The sequence below is a fragment of the Bos grunniens genome, chromosome 7 (assembly GCF_055505025.1).
Source record: "Bos grunniens cultivar Pamir isolate PY7600 chromosome 7, Bosgru_T2T1.0, whole genome shotgun sequence".
NCBI lineage: Eukaryota > Metazoa > Chordata > Mammalia > Artiodactyla > Bovidae > Bos > Bos grunniens.
In genome coordinates this window covers 18,298,866-18,320,338 of record NC_141171.1, presented here as the reverse complement: position 1 = coordinate 18,320,338, position 21,473 = coordinate 18,298,866, and the positions used below count along the sequence as shown (strand labels likewise).

General features: G+C 46.7%; 1 protein-coding gene across 1 annotated transcript in view; it reads left to right on the top strand.

The window, feature by feature from the left end:
- Positions 1-21,473, top strand: part of ACSBG2 (acyl-CoA synthetase bubblegum family member 2) — a 50,341-nt gene that overhangs the window by 8,293 nt on the left and 20,575 nt on the right. Inside the window, exons 5-12 of the mRNA XM_086413574.1 lie at positions 854-1,083; positions 2,019-2,107; positions 2,822-2,942; positions 7,254-7,340; positions 11,651-11,800; positions 17,828-18,004; positions 20,629-20,810; positions 20,942-21,175. Coding sequence (XP_086269700.1) covers positions 854-1,083; positions 2,019-2,107; positions 2,822-2,942; positions 7,254-7,340; positions 11,651-11,800; positions 17,828-18,004; positions 20,629-20,810; positions 20,942-21,175 — 1,270 coding nt within the window. The remainder of the gene's footprint in view (positions 1-853; positions 1,084-2,018; positions 2,108-2,821; positions 2,943-7,253; positions 7,341-11,650; positions 11,801-17,827; positions 18,005-20,628; positions 20,811-20,941; positions 21,176-21,473) is intronic.

Genomic DNA, 21,473 nt, shown 5'->3' with positions numbered 1-21,473 from the left:
TATACATATATTTCGAGTTAATGATTCAAATGCTAATGGCTGATTCACATCAAACGATTCAAATGTTTCTAAAAGGAATAAAATAATGCCATTTACCACCTATGAATGGCCATAGATATTATCATACTAAGTCAGAAAGAGAATGACAAATACCATATGATATCACTTATATGTGGAATCTCAAATAAGACACAAATGAACTTATCTATGAAGCAAACAGACTCACAGACAGAGAGAATAAACTTGTGGTTGCCAAGGAGGTGGGGGGGGATGGACTGGGAGTTTGGGATTAGCAGATGCAAATAATTATACAGAGGATGGATAAACAAGGTCCTACTGTAGAGCACAGGGAACGCTATTCAATATTCCTTGACAAGCCATAATGGAAAAGAATATATGTGTGCATGACTGAGTCACTTTTGCTGTACAGTATAAATTATCACATTGTAAATCAACTATACTTCAATAAAAGTTTTTAAAAATGATTCAAATGTTGAAGAGTGAAATGGATGCAGCTTTCTTTGAAATGTGTCAAAAAGGAAGATGGCGTGATGGATGGATAAATAGAGGGGTGGCTGGATGTGCTAACAGCTGTAGGATTTGGTGGTGAGTAACAGGGCGCTTGCTATACAAACCCAACTTTTGTATGCTTGAAAATTTTCATAATAGACTGTTGGGGGAGGGTAAGGAAGAAATAAATAGGAACAGGGAAGCTTGCGTAGACCAGCACTGACCATGTGACTTCCCTCGAAGCGTGGGATTCATTCAGTATCAAAAAAAGAGCCCCCTCCCGCCTCCTGAGTATGAAGTGAATATAAAATATATGCCATCCAACCCTGGTGGTTATTTGCAGTTACTCCTAGGCTGTGGACCATTCACCGAGATGGAGAAGTCCTTATGAGGCTATCGAAACATGGGCCAGGCCACGAGAGCCCCTTGACCATCCCTGAATTTTTTCGGGAGTCAGTCAACCGATTTGGGTCTTATCCAGCCCTAGCATCAAAGAAGAATGGAAGGTGGGAAGTCCTGAACTACAACCAGTACTATGAGGCTTGTCGGAAGACTGCGAGAGCCATGCTCAAGGTAAATGCGTTGTTCACTCACTCCTTTGTTCGTCATGTATTAAATCACTCCTTCTGTGTGTAAATACACATGGGACAAAATGCACAAGGCACCCCAAAAAAGAAGTTTAACTGGTGAAAATTTTCTTTCAAATCTTTGTCCCCTCTCTATGGAGTGATTGAGTTGGATGTATCTGGTTCAAGATCTCTCATGAGATTGTAGTCAAGCTATCAGCTGGGGGATAGTTCTTGACTCAGGTATATGGGCACACACATCATTGGAAGGCCTGACTGAGGCAGGACAGTCCACTTCTAAGCATGGCTAGCTCTCGGCAGGAAGCCTCAGATGCTTCCTCTATGGACGGTCCCTGGAGGAGTCAGAGCCACAAAGACAGGAAGGATAATAGATGGTGGGGGCCAGGGGCTGGGGAGTCAGTGTTTCATGGGGATAGAGCTTCAGTTTGGGAAGATGAGAAAGTTCTAGAGATGGATGGTAGGGACAGTTGCATACCAGTGTGAAAGTACTTTTTTGGGTCACACTGTGAGGCTTGCAAGATCTTAGTTCCCACAGCAGGGATGAACTTGGGCCCTCAGCACTGAAAGCATGAAGTCCTAACCACTGGACCACTAGGGAATTCCCCTGGATTTGGGGGTTTTTTAGGGTAAAGGAGCTTAATACCAATGAGCTGTGCACCTAAAGTTGGTTAGAATGATTAAAAACTAAAATCCATAAAAATTAGAATAAAAAAGGGGGTATTTAGTAGAGCAAGGCAAACCAGCCTCCCAAGAGTCACAAAAACACATCACACTCTGGATTTCCATCTCAATGTGGGCTCTCCCCCGACGTGGCTTCCGGGGGCTCTGGGGTCCGCCTTCTCCCAGTGAGTGGTCCCACCTGGAAGCAAACCTCGCCTGTATCTCCGTTTTCTGCTTGTCCGTCTGTTTCTGCCTTCCCAGCTGGGCCTGGAGCCTTTCCACTCAGTTGGCATCCTTGGGTTTAACTCCATCGAGTGGATACTTGCAGCTCTTGGTGCCATCTTCGCGGGGTAAGATCCTGGGCCCTGGACCCTGTGAATGCTGGGGTGGGGTGGGGGGCTGCTGCTCCGGGGGCCTGGTGCCCACAAGGTTTCCACTGAGATATGAGCAAAGAGCCCTAGGCCAGCCAGTGAGATAGACACACACACATACACACATACACACACACACACACAGAGTCATGTGAAATACACCGAAGGACTTGTACAGCTCAGGAATAAAAACACAGATTTTAAATGAGCAGGAAACTTGAAGGGAAACATCACTAAGGGAAGCAGCCAATAAGCACTTGGAAAGCTCCTTGAAGTCATCCGGCAGCAGGGAGATACAAACCCACCACATAATGGTTGAAAGCAAAAAGGAAAGGTTGTGAGTGAAGGAAACAGGTGGCTGGGGGAGGGGTGGGGGTTCCAAACCCCACCTCCTATTTCCTATGGGACCCTGAACAAGCGACTTCCCTCCCTTGAGCCTCAGTTTCCTCATCTGTAAAATGGGTACTGTGAGGGCTCCATGTCATAGCAACATCACAGGAGTCCATACTCCCATCATCGCTGTCATTCCTGTCCTTTCCATCATTGTCCAGTTGTGGAGGGAGGGAAGCTGGTGGCAGGACTTCAGACTCAGAACCTGCCGGCAGGCCCTACCCGCAGACCCTTTCCTCCCCTTCCAGGATGTTCTTGACTCAGGTATATGGGCACACACATGCATGTGTTTTCTTTCCCTAGGGGCTTCTGTGTTGGTATTTACGCCACCAACTTCGCGGACGCCTGTGAATATGTCATTACTCATGCCAAAGTGAACATCCTGCTGGTGGAAAATAACGCACAGTTGCAGAAAATCCTTTCGGTAACAACTGCCCCCACCCCCCCAACCCCCGCCCCCCTCCACCCCGCCACCACCCATCACCAAGGAAGAATGGATGTGTGCAGAGTGGACGAGTTTAACTTCCAAAGCATATTCTTTTCCTACTTGGCCTCCATTTTTTTTTTGATGTGGACCATTTTTAAAGTCTTTATTGAATTTGTTACAGTACTGCTTGTGTTTTATGTTTTGGTTCTTTTTGGCTGAGGGAAGTGTGTGGAATCTTAGCTCCCCGACCAGGGATCAAACCTGCACCCCCTGCATTGGAAGGTGAAGTCTTAACCCCTGGATCATCAGAGAAGTCCCCTGGGCCTCCAGTTTTTAAAATGCACTGCGTGTTATTTTATATACAGTCCACTGTTTATCAGTTTTCTCTTAGAAACGTTATCTTGAGCCTTGCCACGCTTTCAATTTTCATCTCTTACGATCATCCTCTTTTCTGAAATGCTTTTGTGTTTCTCTTCTGTCTCCTCCCCAAGTCTGACTGCTTCACTGTTTTGCTACTTTCTGGTGGATGTCTGGCTCTCCCCCCAGGGCTTGTATGTTTGCTTTGGGTTCTTCCGTTCAAGCTGCGTTGAGCTTGTTACATCTTACATTTTATATTAGAAGTTTGGGGGGCAATTTTCCTCTGCTTTGCTGTGACTTTAAAAAATTTTTCTTTTGGGTTGTGCTGGGTCTTGGTTGCTGCTCGTGGGCTTTCTCGAGTCGTGGTGAATGGGGGCTACTCTTTGTTGCAGTGAGAGGGCTTCTCATTGTGGCGGCTTCTCTTGTTGTGGAGCACGGGCTTTAGGGCATACGGGCTTCAGTAGTTGTGAAGGCTTAGTTGCTCTGCAGCGAGTGGAATCTTCCTCGACCAGGGATTGAACCCATGTTCCCTGCACTGGCAGGCAGATTCTTATCCACTGTACGACCAGGGAAATCCTACGATGACTTTTTGTACTCAGTGAAATCTGACTCCTCTCTTACTCCTTTTTTTTTCTCCTTGCATTATCTTTGTATGGATGCTGGAGAAACGTTTCCCATGATTTGTGTTTGAATGAGTGCAGTTGTCTGAACCAGCTTTTGACAGAAGTATTCTGAAAGGAGAGAAGTCCTTCGGAAGAGTGAACCTCCATGGCCAGAGTCATTACTCAGCCCAAGAGCCACTGTGATTATTTCTTTCTTCCCTTCTTTCCTTCTGTATTTTTTTTTTTGGCCACACCATGCAGCATGTGGGATCTTATTCCCCAACCAGGGGTCAAACACAGGTCCTATGCACTGGAAGTATGGAGTCTTAACAACTTGACCACCAAGGAAGCCCTCTGTTTCTTTAATACCCTACTCCATTTCTCCTGTGTTACACGTTTCATATTTCTGAAGTTGAGATTCAAGTCTTGCCATCAGTGTCAAAGACAGTATCCTCTGAACATCAAGGGTGTTTGTTCACATATTAACTTCACTGAAACTAGGGTAGATTCACCAGACTCAATGAAATACAGCTTGACTCAGTGAAAGTGGACATTTTGTGCCACCAGGCCTCCTTCAACGCAAAACCTAACTCCTGAGCTGGTTCAGGAAGCACAGACTTCTACTTTCTGGTTGTCTTTCTGTTTTCTTTTTTTTTTTTTGGCTGCACCATGTGGTATGCGGGATCTTAGTTCCCTGATCAGGCATTGAACCTGTGGCCCCTGCAGTGGAAGCGTGGAGTCTTAACCACTGGACTGCCAGGCAAGTCCCCAGACTTCTACTTTCTGAAATTGCTTTCTGAAGCCATGCTTCTTTGGTCCCTGGTACTCAATTCATGCCGTCTGTCCTGTTCATAGCAGAATGCACTGCTTGCAAGGTGACTGGTGATGAGTGAGGGTAGGGCCCTTTTCCTCCTTGCTGTGAATACAGGCTTCTGATTTGGGTTTCCCACTGTTAGAAAATGCTTCGTGTTCCATTCTTCCCCTGCAGCCACCTTGCTGCTATGACTTCCAGTCCTTGGTCTGGTATCTTCAACCTCATATGCATAAAGCAATATCTGAATTATTTCTGTCTCCGAGTTTTACTTCCCAGGTGGCTCAGTGGTAAAGAACCTGTCTGCCAATGCCCCAAATGAGGAGACATGAGTTCAATCCCTGGGACGGGAAGATCCCCTGGAGAAGGAAATAGCGACCTACTCCAGGATTCTTGCCTAGAGAATCCCATGGACAGAGGAGCCTGGCGGGCTACAGTCCATGGGGTGGGGAAGATCCGGATATGACTGAGCATGCACACAGAGACTGAGTCTGACCAAAGAGGCAGTTTGGGGAAGATTTGTTGTTCTGGTTGCTCTGGGTGAAAGACTCAAAGCCAGGCTCCTCCCAAACTGCATGTTCAGGTCCACTTGGAAATCTTTCTTTCTTGGTGAAGTTCACAGCCTGTAACCCTCCAGGGCTTCCTTCTTCCTTCAGAATAAACAGCAGACTCCTCGCCATCACTTCCCCAGGGCATGGCCTCCTGGCCCTCACGCCCTTTCCTGCCTCCTCCCCTGGACTCCTCCCTTCCACCCTCACTCCGGATCACCCTGGACTTTTTACATCCCTCACACATGCCAGCCACTGCCTGCTTCAGGTTTTTTGGATGTCTGCTCCTTCTCTCTCTGGAAAACTCTTGTCCAGATGTGAAAAGCACTGCTGTCATCTTTTCTCTCCGGGCCATGGCAGAGACTTGGCTATAATCAGCATTCTTGATGCTGGAAGTGACATCTGCTTTGCATTGGCTAGGAATGCGCCACAGACACAAACATCCTCCCCGTGCACGAACGACAAGATTCTTGCAGGACAAGAATCCCCTGAACCTTACAGTTCGAGGTTTGGGTAGAGCGTTCTGAACCTGCCCAGGTTCTGGCCACCTTCATGGAGAATTTCTGTGGCCTGATGCCAACTAGAAGTTTGGCTGGATCTTGGCTGTGTAGCTCAAGGTGCCAAGAGAGGAAGAGCCAAGAGGGTTGGCCTTTGACTCACCAACTGAGAGGCACAACTCGGTGCAGCAGAACTCAGGATGCTGTTGCCCTCAGCCCTCTTCAGTGGTTGGGGTCTACCGATACCAACCGCAAAGAACTTAGCAGTCCTAAGACCAGGTTGCTTAGTATCAGTCAAGGCACAGAGCCAAGTTTTACTGTGAGGGCAGGGGAGGGAAAGAGGTAGGGGTCCCTATGGGAGAGAGCTTAGGACACATGCTCCTGGGCCGGGTTATCCTGAGGTCCATGCATAAATTTGACTGTGTGGATCACAACAAACTGTGGAAAATTCTTAAAGTGATGGGAATACCAGACCACCTTACCTGCCTCCTGAGAAACCTGTATGCAGGTCAAGAAGCAACAGTTAGAACCAGACATGGAACAATGGACTGGTTCAAAATTGGGAAAGGAGTATAACAAGGCTGTATATTATCACCTTGCTTACTTAACTTATATGCCAAATACATCATGCGAAATGCCAGGCTGGATGAAGCTCAAGCTAGAATCAAGATTGCTGGGGAAAATATCAATAGCCTCAGATATGCAGATGACACCACTCTAATGACAAAATGAATAGGAACTAAAAAGCCTCTTAATGAAAGTCAAAGAGAGTGAAAAAGCTGGCTTAAAACTCAATGTTCAAAAAACAAATCATGACATCCGGTCCCATCATTTCATGACAAATAGATGTGGAAAGAATGGAAAGAGTGACAGACTTTATTTTCTTGGGCTCCAAAATCACTGGGATGGTGATGGCAGCTATGAAATTAAAAGATGCTTGCTCCTTGGAAGAAAAGCTATGACAAACCTAGACAGCTTATTAAAAAAGCAGAGACATCACTTTGCTGACAAAGGTCTGTATAGTCAAAGCTATGGTTTTTCCAGTAGTCATGTATGGATGTTGGGAGTTGGACCATAAAGAAGGCTGAGGACCAAAGAATTGATGCTTTCAAATTTGTGTTGCCTGAGAAGACTCTTGGGAGTCCCTTGGACTGTAAGGAGATCAAACCAGTTAAGCCTAAAGGAAATCAACCCTGAATATTCATTGAAAGGACTGATGCTGAGGCTGAAACTCCAATCCTTTGGCCACTTGATGCAAAGAGCAGACTCACTGGAAAGGCCCTGATTCTGGGAAAGACTGAGGGCAAGAGGAGAAGGGGGCTACAGAGGATGAGACGGTTGGATGGCATCATCGACTCAATGGATATGAGTTTGAACAAACTTAGGGAGATAGTGAAGGACAGGGAAGCCTGGCGAGCTACAGCCCATGAGGTCGCAAAGAGTCCTACACGACTGAGCGACCGAACAATAACAAATGCACAACTTTCTTTCAGATTCCGATGAACAAGATGGAGACCCTAAAAGCGATCGTTCAGTACAAGCCGCCCGTGGACGACAGCAAATGTGAAAACCTGTACTCTGTAAGTGTCAACAAAGGAGAGGACCGGGCCTTAAAGGGAAGGAGGGCACTGGCAAAGGAAGTGGGTGGTGAGCAAGGGGGAGGGCGGACCCATACAAAGGAAATGGGTGAGGACTCATGGGAACGGGGTCGTGAGCAACAGAAGTGGGTAGTAGTAGCGGTAATTTAGTCGCTAAGTCGCGTCCGACTCCTTGCGACCCTACGGACTGTAGCCTGCCAGGTTCCTCTGTCCATGGGATTTTCCAGGCAAGAATACTGGGATGGGTTGCCATTTCCTTCTCCAGGGAATCTTCCCAACCCAGGAATCGAACCTGTGTCTCCGGCATTGCAGGCAGATTCTTTAGGGACTGAGTTAGGAGGGAAGCCCACAGACGTGGGTGGAGACTCACCCACCCACTGAGTGGTAGGCAAGGGAGAAGGCGAGGCCTCACAAGAGAAGGGGATGAGGCTTTTGAGAGAATTTTTTTGTACCACGAAGGGTCTGATTTCCTGTAAGGTGTCTGTTCTGGTAATTTATTTCTGTGTAACACATCACCCCCGAAATTGGTGGCATGAGACAGTACCGGTCATTTTATTATTAGTTGTTGTTGTTGTTGTTGTTGTTTTTCAGAGTATTAGCATAACAGGATTTCCTTGGTGGCACGGTGGTAAAGAATCTGCCTGCCAATGCAGGAAATGTGGGTTTGATCCCTGGGCGGAGAAGATCCCCTAGAGTAGGAAACGGCAACCCACTGCAGTGTTCTTGCCTGGAAAAACCCCATGGACAGAGGATACTGGTGGGCTAAAGTCCATTGAGTCGCAGAGTGGGACAGACTGAGTGCCCGCATGCCTATACACAGCGTAACTGAAAAAATATGGCAGCACCGAAAATAAGATATGTTGGAACTCACAACATGAAGTTTAAATATTTAATTTATATTCAAGTCAGAATTTATTATAAATTTACCTTTCTGGCTCTCACAGATGCAAAGTCATCAGTATCTTTATTAAAACCATTAGCCATTTTTAATGTATGAAAATACGCATACAAGGGGCACGCATTTCTGCTATGGCTTGACCAACAGCCCTGTTGGAGCCTGCCTTTTTTTTCTTTTCAAATTTTGATGTTTCATCCATCAGAGATTCGCTTTTTTTGATATTGACTTAAAATATTGCATTGAAATATTATTTATCTTGACTACAAGCTTTTTTGGGAGGGGGGCGGAAATTCCCTAAAAAAAATTGCACTCAAAGAGAAGCCCCTGGTCTGCAGTCTGGTCCTGGCTCTGCACTTGGGACTCCTCCGGCACCCTTCTTCCTCTTTTTCTGCTTCTGCGATGTCTTCAGGACCTGTGGGCTTGTTTGGTAGCTCAGATCTCCACAGAGAATGTTTTTTTGTTTGTTTTGTTGTTGTTTTCGCCATGCTGGAAAGGATGGATGGGATCTTTGTTCCCTGACCAGGGATGGGACCTACGCCCCCTGCAGTAGAAGGAAGCTGAGTCTTTAACCACTGGAGCACCGGGAAAGTCTCCAGAGAGAATGTTTTGAGGAGAGAAATATCCAGGCAGAAGCCATCCTGCCTTGAATGACCTATTCTTGGGAGTAGCACGTGGAGGCCAAGCTGCAGACCAGACTCCACCTCTTACTGAGGGAGGGACAGGGCCCCTGAAGACTGTGTGACATATATATGTCACATTCTTTTTTTTTTTTTTGCAAATTCACTCTGTCTCAGGGTCTTCTAGAGTCAGAAAATGCTTGAGTGCAAGCAACAGAGACCCACTTAAGCCAAAGGAGAGGGTTTGGGTCTTGTTTCTAAGGATACAACAAGTTAACTCACAGAAGTCAGGGCAGGAGGTCTGTGAGGGACCAGCCCAGGCTCCTGTTGTTAATGTTCCTGAGATCAGGCCATCAAAGTCCTAACATGTCATGGAATTTATTTCGTTTTCCCTCCACTCATGTGGGAAGAAAGATGCCAGTGATCCTTTCTGGCCGAAACACTCGCCAGCTCGCGCGCCTTTCAGAAAACCTTAGAATATTAAGACCAGGATGATAACTAAGTAAGTAAGACAACTGGTCAGAATCACAGACCTTTCAGAGGTTAAAAGTGACCATCACAGCACCAAGAGCTTAAGTCTGGATAAGTTAAACCCTTTTGTTAGAAACAGTATTAACAGCAGGGTTTCTCAGCCTCATTGGATATTCGAGGTGGATAATTTTTTTCTTTTGAACTTGTTATTTTGTATTAGGATATAGCCTATTAATAATACCGTGATAGTTTCAGGTAAACAGGGAAGGGACTCAGCCATACATAAACATGTATCCATTCTCCGCAAAACTCCCCTCCCATCCAGCTGCCACATAACACTGAGCAGAGTTCAGGGTGGATAATTCTTCATTGTGGGGCTGTCCTGTGCATTTTTAGGTGTTAAGCAGCAACCCTGGCCTCCCTCCACCTACTACATTCTAGTTGAAACAATCACAGATATCCTCAGACATTGCCTAGGTCCTCTGGACAGGGTAGGGGGACATGAGCAAAACTGCCCCTGGTTGAGGACAATGATTTATAGGCAACAGTTTTGTGACAGATTAGGTATCTACTTCTCTGCCAGGGCGAGTAGAACCTCCCATTTTTAGATTCAGTTAAGGAATACATTCATTAGAACTGAGAGAAAAAGGAAATGCCTGGGAAATTAGAAGGTGAAATTTGAGGGCAGAGGGATGACAGAAGAAGACCATTAACTGGACAGGTGGTGATGCCTGGAGTTGGAGTCGGGACCAATTCCAGATTTCCAGTAGAGGACTGGATTGGACCCGGCTGGGTCCAGTGTCTATGTGATCCCTTCATCTGTGGCCACGTGAGGATGAGGTCCTGCACCTGCCATTAGGGGAGCATCCTTTTGAGGTGGGGGGGGGTGCTTGGGGCATTTCTGAGAAAGGACAGGGTCCCTGCAAAGGTCTGTGTGCACTGCTCCTCTCCCCATCACTCTACCCTGCTAGAGATGCTCTGGTGAAAGGTCCTTCCCTTTTGGATGGGGCCAGCATTGTCCTGTCACGTTGCAGGCAATGCTGGCCATTTCTGGAGGACATGGAGAGCCCTCTGTTTTGCAGACAGGACACTGTCCTCCTCCAGAGCCTCACTGGAGGATCAGAGTCAGCATTTTTGCAGCTCTCATGTGAAATTCGGTTCATACAGCCTCACAGTTCTTTATGAGGCATCAAATTCTAAGGTAATTAACAGCACAGGCTCTGGACTCTTGGGTTAAAATGCTAGCTCCTCTGTTTACTTAGTGTGTGACCCTGGGCAGGTAACTTACCGCCTCTGAGCCTCAGCTTCTTCATCTGCCAGAAGGAGATGATGTATGTCTTATCACTAAGGATATCTTTGGTTGCAGGTGATAATAGCATAACCCCAAATGGCTTAAGCTTCAAAGAGCATTTGTTGGCTCATGTAACTACAACCCATACACAGCTGGAACCAGGAGCTCAAATAACATGCCCAAGGCTCCATTTGGTGGCAAAGTGGTAAAGAACCTGCCTGCCAGTGCAGGAGACATAAGAGACGTGGGTTCAATCCCTGGGTCAGGAAGAGCCCCTGGAGAAGGAAACGGCAACCCACTCCAGTATTCATGGCTGGAGAATCCCCATGGACAGAGGAGACTGGTGGGCTATAGTCCATTGGTTGCAAAGAGTCAGACACAACTGAAATGACTTAGCAGGCTCCATTATGCTCTCCACTAACCTTGCTTCCTTCTAGTCCTGAGACAGTCCAGCAGCTCCTCAGGTTACCTCATGTTCAGATGACTCATTCATGTCCCAGCACTTCCAGCCAAAGCCCTGACTTTCACTGTGACTGGACCATCTGAGGTCACATGTCTAGAACCAGTCCAATCACTGTGGCCCAGGCAGATGGGACCTTCTAGCTTAAGCCAATCAGGATGCCCTTCAGTTGCATCAATCTGGTCACTAAGTTTGAGGTGTGAGTGGAATCTGGAAAGGCAGAGAACAAATGATCCTGAACTCTGCTGTTCTAAGCATTTTACACATAGTGACCAATTTACTGCTTCGAACAACCCAAAGAGTTGGGCCTTGATATCATCCCCATTTTACCTATGAGGAAACTGAGGCCAAGGTGCTTGAGTAGCCTGCCCAGGAAGTGGAGGAGAAGCAGGTGTCTCAGGGCCTCTGTATGAAGTACCTTTCCTCCTGCTGGGAATCATCCTTCCAGGGCAGCTGGTGAGGCAAGACCTGACTGGGGAAGGGGAACATCTGATGTGCCGGGGGCCCCCTCACACCCTTGAGCCACCACCCTCTGCTGGTCTTTTCTTTCCGTAGTGGGATGACTTCCTAGAACTTGGCAGTAGCATTCCCGATGCCCAACTGGACCAGATCATAAAAAGCCAGAAGGCCAATCAGTGTGCCGTGATCATCTACACTTCGGGGACCACGGGCCAACCCAAGGGGGTGATGCTCAGCCATGACAATGTAAGTGCTGTCTCTGCTGACGGGGTTGGACTCTGCAGCCTCCAGGGTCTCATTGCCCTGGGGCAGAGGCCTTCAGACTGTTTTTGTTCTTGACCCACAGGAGCACAGTGGTGTTTAGGAGCACAGTGGCATGGGGGACCTTGATCTGTGGGGCAGAGACTTAAGCCAACACTTCCAAGGTCGGGGCAGCATAGTGCAGGGGTTGAGATCAGGGACTCTGCAGGAGACCTGGCTCTATGATCCTGGGCAACACATCCAAGATCTCTAAGCCTTGGTTTCCTCATCTGTAAAATGGGTGTGATGTAATAGTCCCTGCCTCCTGGGTTGTTTGAGCTCAGAACCATGCTTGATAAAATAAGTATGTAAAAGGGCAGTGTAAACACTGAGTTTCAGGGGATAAAGCAGGAACTGATGTTTTAGTTACCTGAGGAAGGCTCTGTGCTTGGGGAAAATGCATGCATGTCTGAGTGGAGTCCAAAGCTGATGCTAATTTAGGTCACTGGTAGGAAAGAATAGGGGAATCCACGCTAAAAGATCCTATTTATATAAAACCCTAGAAAGGGACTTCCCTGGCAGTCCAGTGGTTAAGAGTCCACCTGCCAATGCAGGGGACACAGATTCAGTACCTGGTCTGGGAAGATACCACATGCAGAAGGGCAACTAAGCCTGAGTACAGCAACTACTGAGCCGACATGCTGTCGAGCCCATGAGAGAAGCCAACAAGAGAAGCCACGGCAATGAGACATCCACGCACCACAGTGAAGAGCAGTCCCTGCTCGCTGCAATTAAAGAAAGCCCATGTGTAGCACAAAGACCCAGTGCAGCCGTAAATTAATTAAAAAATAAATTAGAAAGTGAATATAATGACCTAACTGTAATTTAAAACTGTAACTAAATAAAAGGTCCTGTCTATATAAAACCCTAGGAACAGAATTCCTAGGAGGTCCAGTGGTTAGGATCTGTGTGCCACTTCCAAGAGCCCAAGTTCAAACTTTGGTCAGGAAAATAAGCCCTTGTGGTGAAAACCCTAGAAAATGCAAACTTGTCTACAGGAACCAAAAGCAGATGGTGGCTGCTTGGGATGGCAAAGGGAGGCATGACAAAGGGCGATGGGAACAGAGAACATTCACCATTTCAATGGTGGGGATGCTGCACAGCTGCATATGTAAGTCACTATGCACCAACTTGTACACCTCAAATGCAGGTGGTTCCCTGTATGTCAATTACACCTTGATAAAGCTGTTGTTTGTTTTTTTCTAAAGAACAAGAAAGACAGTGATGGCTCATTTCTGTTGCATGCCCGTGATATGCCAGGGTCCATCCCGAGAGTTTTACACTTTGTAAATCCTCCCGGTGATTCTATGATTCTATCTGTTCTATCGGGTGGCCGCTGTTTCTATAGGTGAGCAAACTGAAGCCCAGAGAGGTTAAAATGCTGGGTCCAGGTCACACAGCAAGCAGCATGGCAGAGCCAGGACCTGAACTCGGGCAGGCTGGTGTCACAGTCCACACTTTCACCTACACTCTTGATCTATGTGGCTGAGGTATAAAGATCATTAAAGATGCGATCACTGTAAATACGCTGAAGCCAGCTGAAGAACAGTACGCAGAGCACAGGCGGTTTTTGTTAAAAATTGAAAAATGAAGCAACTGATGTACAAGCCTGTACGCTTTAAAAGTAGAAAAGTGTCTGGCAGCACGTACATCCAACACTCCCCTTTAGAAAGACTGCTAGTTTTGCAATGAAGCATTTCTTACTTAAAAAAAAAAAAATATATATATATATATATATATATATTTTGGCTGCACTGGGTCTTAGCTGCAGCATGTCAGATCTTGTTCCCCGACCAGGGATTGAACCTGGGCCCCCTACACTCTTAGCCCCTGGACTAGCAGGGACGTCCCAGCGTTTCTACTTTATAAGAGCTTTTTGCAGCAACCCAGCTTAAGAGTTGGCAGCACACACTGGCTTTTGCTCTGGCTGTTCCCTCTGCATGGAATTCTTTTCCTAGAGACCAATTTGGCTTCCTCTTTCACCTCCTCGGGGTCCCTGCTCAAATGTTACTGCCTCCAAGAAGTCCTCCCTGACTTTCATGTTCAAAACAGCAAATAAAAATAAACCACCCCATCAGTCCCTGATCCCCTCTGGCTACTGTTTTCCGTGCACTGACATATTATATACAGTCACGTGTTTATTGTGAACATTAGCTCCTTGAGGGCAGCGGCAGTCTGTTGGGTTCACTGCTGTGTCTCCAGTGCTATGTATACGAGGATTCAATCCATTTTGTGGACTGAAATGAATAAAGAGGGTCTGAGGAAGCCCACCCTGGCCAGCGTTCATACTCCTAGTGGCTTCACGTCTGCTGAGATCATCTCCTTGAAGACAGCTGATGAACGCTGAGCTCTTGGAGCAAGTCTGCCTAGATCTTCATCCTGGCTCCCCCATTTGCTAGTTGTGTGACCTGAGAAAACTCCCTTAACTTCTCTGGGCTTCAGTTTGCCCACCTGTGAAGTGGAGACAAGAACAGCTGATAGCTCTTAGAGTTGCTGTGAAGGTTAAATAATGCCTCATACTGTGTCAGTTAGCTACTGCTGTGGAACAAACCATTCTAGAACTGAGCAACTTGAAACACCAACAGTGCGTTATTTCTGGGTCTCAGATTTGGACCAGGGCTCAGCAGTGTCTTTTCTGCCCCACAGAGTGTCAGCTGGGATCACTCAGCTGGTGCCCAGGCTGGGTTAACAGGTCTGAGAGGGGCTTCACTCACATGTCTCCTGGGGCTTGGGTTTCTCTGTGGCATGGAAGTAGTGAGGCTGTTGAATTTCTCAATGTGGTGCTGGCTCCCCCAAGGGCAGCACACAGTATGTAAAGGCACAGGCTGACATCTATCAGGGCTCAATGCCAGAAGCTCATGGTGCCCTGCTCTGCAGGTCAAAACCAGCCACTGGACCGGCCCTGTGAGAGGAAGGGAAAACAGACTCTAGCTCTGAATGGAGGGGGTGGCAGAGAATTTGCCACTGTCTTTAACTTACGCATGGGCTTCCCCGGTGGCTCAGACAGTAAAGAATCTGCCTGCAATATAGGAGACCTGGGTTCAATTCCTGGGTTGGGAGAATCCCCTGGAGAAGGGACTAGCTACCCACTCCAGTATTCTTGCCTGGAGAATTCCATGGACAGAAAAGCCTGGAGGGCTACAGCCCATGGGGTCCCAAAGAGTCAGACATGACTGAGCGGCTAACACTTCACTTAACCTACACACAGATATAAGTGCTCAGAGTGATACCTGGCACACAGCCTCATCAGTGTCCCCTATTGTGACTTTTAATCCATTATTGACTGGAGACATTTTAATACATCTTTTGCTGCCCATTATTGACTGGAGACGTATCAGTACATTTTTAGACACTGATACAATTAACATCAAGTGTGAAGTTGTTAGAGCTTAAAGTTGATCAAAGTTTCATTAGACAACTTATGATTGTCATTATCATTCACGTTTTTCTGTTAGATTTTTGTTCCAACTTTATGTATGTGATAAGTGCTAATTTATTACCGTAAAATCTTCAAAGATAACACATGGTGAAATTTTACACAAAGATGAATTTTTCAGTGAATTTTATGGGAATACTTTCTCTGATTGTCTGAGCAACGTACATACAAGTGTCTCAGAAGGTGACAGTTCTTCAGAACATAGTTCTGATTCAGACGATATGCATGTAGACCAACAAGAAGACAAAAAGCCTTAATGATTGATTCCAATGTGGAAAGTGAAACTCATGATGCTAGAGAAGACTTTACCAGTCTGTCAGGTGTAAACTGCTGAATGTAGTGACCTGCAAAACAGTGTTAGTGAAATCACAAAACTGATTTTTGGCCAGCCAAAATGAAAACTCCAGCCGCAGGCATTAGTTTCTGCAAGAATCCCCCAGTCAGTAATGAGTTAAAATCATCATAATTGTCATCATTTTTAGAGCAAGAAGTTAAAGGTAGTCCCAGGTTCTCAAAATGTGTCCACAATTCAAAGTTTCTCCCGTTTTATAGAATACTAGGCCACGCTGAGATAAACAGATATAACCCCTCACAGAAACCCCACAAGGTTAAGATGTATCATTAACCCCTTTCACAGATGGGCAAACAGGCTCAGAGAGGGGACATGACTCGAGCAAGGTCAGAGAGCGAAGAAGGAGCCTGAGCCAGGTTCTGAACCCTCGGGTGTTTGAATGACTGTAAATCACAGTCTGCATGCACCTAGCCCCTTTTCTCAACAAGTGGGTGCTGGATTCCTTGGGCCTCTGGAAGGGACAGTGCTTATGGGGGCAGAAGGAAAATCCCTCCATCCTGAGACCCAGAGAAAGACAAGGGATGAATCTTGAGGGCTCACTATGGGCCAAGGGTTTTGCATGTTTCCTTGCTCTTAAATGTCCCTTCTCTTCTCTTAAATGTCTCTTCTCTTCTCTTAAATGTCCCTTCTCAACGAAAATTCACTGGGCACCTACTATGTGCTTGGAAAATGGCTTTGGACAGAACAGACCCAATTGTGGCCCCCGGGAAGACAGACAGGGAACGAATAAATAAAACCACTGAGATTGTGGCAAGTAGTACTTAGAGGATTAGACAGATGCTGGAAGCTTCAGTTTGGGGGTGAGACAGCTTCTCTAAGAGGTGACATTTAACTAGCAATTCAGTATCCAAGGAGTTATTAATAGTTGTGGAGACAGTTGAAGGAAGCAGATCCCAGGCAGTGGGAATGGCCAGTGCAAAGGCCCTGAGGCAGGACCTTGCCTGACCTGTTGGAATAACAGTGTAGAGGCCCATGTGGCCAGATTAACGACCAGTTTATGATACCAGTAAGAAGTATAGATTCCTAAATTATAGATATGCTAAAACTTTACATCAAAGCATGCATTGGAGAAAGAAAAACATTCATAGAGTTATAAAGCAACTACACTCCAATAAAAATTTAAAGAAATTTTAAGAAAAACATTGATATATTAATTGTTGGGGTGTTTATTCCATGGGATTAAGAGTGGTCCTTTTGTTTTTTGGACAGTGTTGGTTTCTTAATTTTATGTTGGCACAAGGAAATTCTGTGCCCATTTTACAGATGAGCATTTATATAGAGGTTGCAAGGGATTTTAAGCAAATAGCCCAGGGTCACTCAGCTAGTAAATGGTGGAGTCAGGATTTCTTTTGTGTGTGTGGCTGTGTTGGGTCTTAGTCATGGCATGTGGGATCTTTCATTGTGGCAAGCAGGCTCAGCAGTTGTGGTGCATGGGCTTAGCTGCCCTGTGACATGTGGGCTCCTCGTTCCCTGACCAGGGATTGAACCTGATCTTCCACATTAGAAGGTGGATTCTTAACCACTGGACCACCAGGGAAGTCCCTAGAGTCAAGACTGCTTCTGAGACACTGAGTCCTTCAGATTTTCTGACTTTCCCAGTAGACATCCTGACTCTAGGGTCTCCTTTTGGATCCTGGGGCATCTGGTAATCCCCCAAAGCTGCCCACTGTAGTTTACAATTCGTCCCAGCCTCAAGCAAGTTAGTGAACTTCTCTGTGCCTCTGGTTTCCCATCTCGATGACGGGGGAGAATCACAGTTATCAACCCCAGTGTTAAGATGAGGACTAAATGACTCGATGTTTTTGTAAAGAACAGGAGCAGTGCCCAGCGTTTAGGAGGTGCCTTGCATTTGTTAAAGAACTGCATTTAAACAGCTCTCAGGTGAGGAGCGGAGGAGTGGCACCCCACTCCAGTACTGTTGCCTGGGGGTTGCTAAGAGTCGGACACGACTGAGCGAATTCACTTTCACTTTTCACTTTCATGCAATGGAGAAGGAACTGGCAACCCACTCCGGTGTTCTTGCCTGGAGGATCCCAGGGATGGGGGAGCCTGGTGGGCTGCCGTCTATGGGGTCGCACAGAGTCGGACACGACTGAAGCAACTTAGCAGCAGCAGCAGCAGTAGGTGAGGAGGAGGAGGAAGTATATCGGATCTCACTGGATCCTCAGTTCAGCTTGTGTTCTAGATCACGTGGACAGCGGGGTCGGTGGCGAAGGAATGCAACCTGGCTTATGCCCCCGAAAAGCAGGAGGTGGTGGTCAGCTACCTTCCTCTCAGCCACATCGCAGCTCAGATGATGGACGTCTGGGTGCCCATTAAGGTCGGGGCTTTCATCTACTTTGCTGAACCAGATGCTCTCAAGGTATCAAGGCTGAGGGAAGCCCAGATGGGTGGACGGCTCCATCAGGGCCCAGATCTGGGGGTGTGGAGTCAAGGTTAAGGGCAGCTTGGAAGGGTGGATGGTTCCATCAAGGCCCAGATCTAGCAGGCGGAGGGGTTCCTTCTCTGTCCTCAGCTAATGCTCCCCTTTAGCAGCATGTGAATCGGTTAACCACCTTCTTTTTGTTTTTATCTTTATCCGAGTCATGGTGTCCATGGTTTTGCAGGCTGTATACTGAACTACCTAAGACTAAAATGTAGATGGCACTAAAGGCAGAGTTTGTGTGTGTGTGTGTGTGTGTGTGTGTGTAGCTTTTTTTTTTTTAATTCAGTATTCCCAGCTCCAAAACCCTCCACAAACCAAACATTTTTGGCAGTAGAATCTGACCTGAACTGATGTGAAGCTATTTGAGTCTTCATGTTTACCCCACTTACTGGGAATACACGTATCTACAGAAATATTCATGGGCTTCTCCAGTGCCTCAGCGGTAAACAATCTGCCTGCCATGCAGGAGGCACAGTAGACGGGGCTTTGATCCTTGGGTTCAGGAAGATCACCTGGAGAAGGAAATGGTAACCCACTCCAGCATTCTTGCCCGGAGAATCCCATGAACAGAGGAGCCTGGAGGGCCATGGTCCATTTGGTTGCAAAGAGTCAGACATGACTGAAGCAACTTAGCACTAGGAACAAAGCCGTTTTAACTTGTTTTTGGCTTCAGCACACAGGATCTTAGTTCCCTGACCAGGGATCGGACTCGTGCCCCCAGCAGTGGGAGCACAGAGTCTTAACCACAGGACTGCCAGGGAATGGCCTGTCTTAACATTTTAAACAACCGCCAGAGTGTTTTCAAAGAGGCTGTGCCATTTTGCATTCCCACCAGAAGTGTATGAGAGGTCCAGTTCCTCCACATCCTCACCAACACTTGTTACTATTTTTGTCACTTTTCACTTTCCTGCATTGGAGAAAGAAATGGCAACCCACTCCAGTGTTCTTGCCTGGAGAATCCCAGGGACGGGGGAGCCTGGTGGGCTGCCGTCTATGGGGTCGCACAGAGTCAGACACGACTGAAGCGACTTAGCAGCAGCAGCAGCAGCAGACGTGAAGTGGTCTCTCTCCTGTTAATTTGCAGTTTTCAAATGATTAATGATGGTGAGCAACTTTTCTTGTGCTTATTGGCCATCTGTGTATCTTCTTTGGAAAAATCTCTTGTTCACAGTTTTGCCTGTGTAAAAATTGAGTTGTACATCTTATTGTTGAATGTTGTGTTCTTCATACAAATTGTTTATCAAAGATAGGTTTTGCAAATACTTGCTCCCAGCTCTGTGGCTTCTCATTTTCTTACTAGTGTCTTTTGAAAAGCAGAAAATGTTCACCTCTAATGAGTGTTAACTCTCCAATTTATTGATTTTTTGTTCCTTTCATGCTTCTGGTGTAATTTTTAAGAAAATCATTGCCTACCCCAAAGGTTGGAAGAAGAAATGGTAACCCACTCCAGTATTCTTGCCTGGAGAACTCCATGGACAGAGGAGCCTGGTGGGCTACAGTCCATGGGGTCACAAAGAGTCGGACACGACTAAGTGACTTACACATACTGTATCTAAAGGCACAGAGATTTTCTTCTGTGTGTTCTTCTGGAGGGCTTTTAGATCTGTTAACAGCTCTTACTTTTAGGTCTGTGGTCCATTTTGACGTAATTTTTGTGTCTGGCAAGAATACTCTAAGTTAGCTAAGCTCTCTGTTTGTCTGTCTTTGGCACTTTTATTGAGTATCAATTGATCATAAATGTAAAGACTCATCTTTAGATTTTCAGTTCTGTTTCATTGATCTTTATGTCTATCCTTACACCAAAACCTCACTGACTTTATTTTTCCAGCTTTTTGGTAGTGAGACCACCTTGTTCCTGTTCTCCCAGTCTCATAAGTAAAAACCTCACATTCCAGGAACACCTCCAGTTCTGGATATATCGGGACAGTTGATCACCCTACCTTATAGTCAGTTTCAAAATCAATTAATAGTAGGTCCTCTGATTTTGTTTTTCAGAATCGCTTTGGTTATTCTAGGTCCTCTGCATTTCCATGCAGCTTGTCAGTTGGTATGAAATGGCTTGCCTATTTTTTACAATGACACTGAACCTGTAGATCAATTTGAGGGAGAATCTTTCATGATACTCCACTTCATGCTTGGGCAACAAGCATGAAGTGCTTGTTTAGCCACTCCCACCACACTGGCTACATAGCCTGTTTTCACTTTATTACAAACTGATGCACTAAGAGCATCTCACACGTGTTTCTCTGTGTATCGGAGTCTTTCATCCAGCTGAGTTCTATCACCCACAGAAGTGAAGTTGCCTAGCTGTATTTAAAATGTTAACAGCACTGTCACACTGCCTTCCAAAAATACTCTACCAGTCTGTACACTCCACTATGTCCCCAGGGAGAACGGGTTAACTGATTGGCCACTGGCCAGTCAATGGGCTGGCTCCCATGGGTCAGGAGCTCACCTTGGTCCAGAAAGCTAAGAGAAAGTTCTCTGGGCTGCCCTCAGTAGCTGAGGAGAGATGGACACCTGGGGTGCAGGTGTTGCTGACTGAGCTCTGTGCCCAGCAGGGCACCTTGGTCAACACCTTGCAAGAGGTAAAGCCTACTGCCTTCCTGGGGGTACCCCGAATTTGGGAAAAGATGCATGAGAAGATAAAGGAGGCTGTTGGCAAGTCTTCAAGCTTGAGGAAAAAGGTGTTTTTGTGGGCAAGGAATATTGGCTTAAAGGTCAACTCGAAAAGGATGCTAGGGTAAGTGGTTGGGACCACTGGGGCCAGGCATGGAGGGTGGTGGGTGAGGGGGCTCAGCCTTCTCCAGCTGTGTTCCATCCACCCCTGTGGCTCTGTGACTACAGAGCCTTCCTTGGCATCCATGTTCACAGGGAACATGACCATCCCATGAGCTACCGCATGGCAAAGGCACTCGTGTTCACCAAAATCAAGAATTCCCTTGGCCTGGATCACTGCCGCATTTTTATCAGCGGGGCCGCACCCCTCAACCAGGAAACTTCTGAGTTCTTTTTAAGCCTGGACATACCAATAGGCGAGGTGTACGGTATGAGTGAAAGCTCAGGACCCCACACCATATCCACCCCGGCAAACTACAAGTTTCTAAGGTACTGGTCTCCTGGGCAGACACCTGGTCCACTGGCAACACTGGGTCAAAGTGGACGGAGGTGGGAGGGTTTCTGGGATATGATGAATCCTGACTTGGTGCCTCCAGCCTCCAGGCTCCAAATCTTCATGACTGTGGGAAGCCCCAGTTTGTCCGAGAGCCCACGGACAAAGAGGGAGGTCTCCCAAACATTCTATGTATGTACCCTCCCTATCTGTCACTTGTGAGCTCTGCCTCCAGATGTCCCACCCCAGGTTGACCTCCTGAGACCTAGGGACCCTTCATCTCCAAGATGCTTT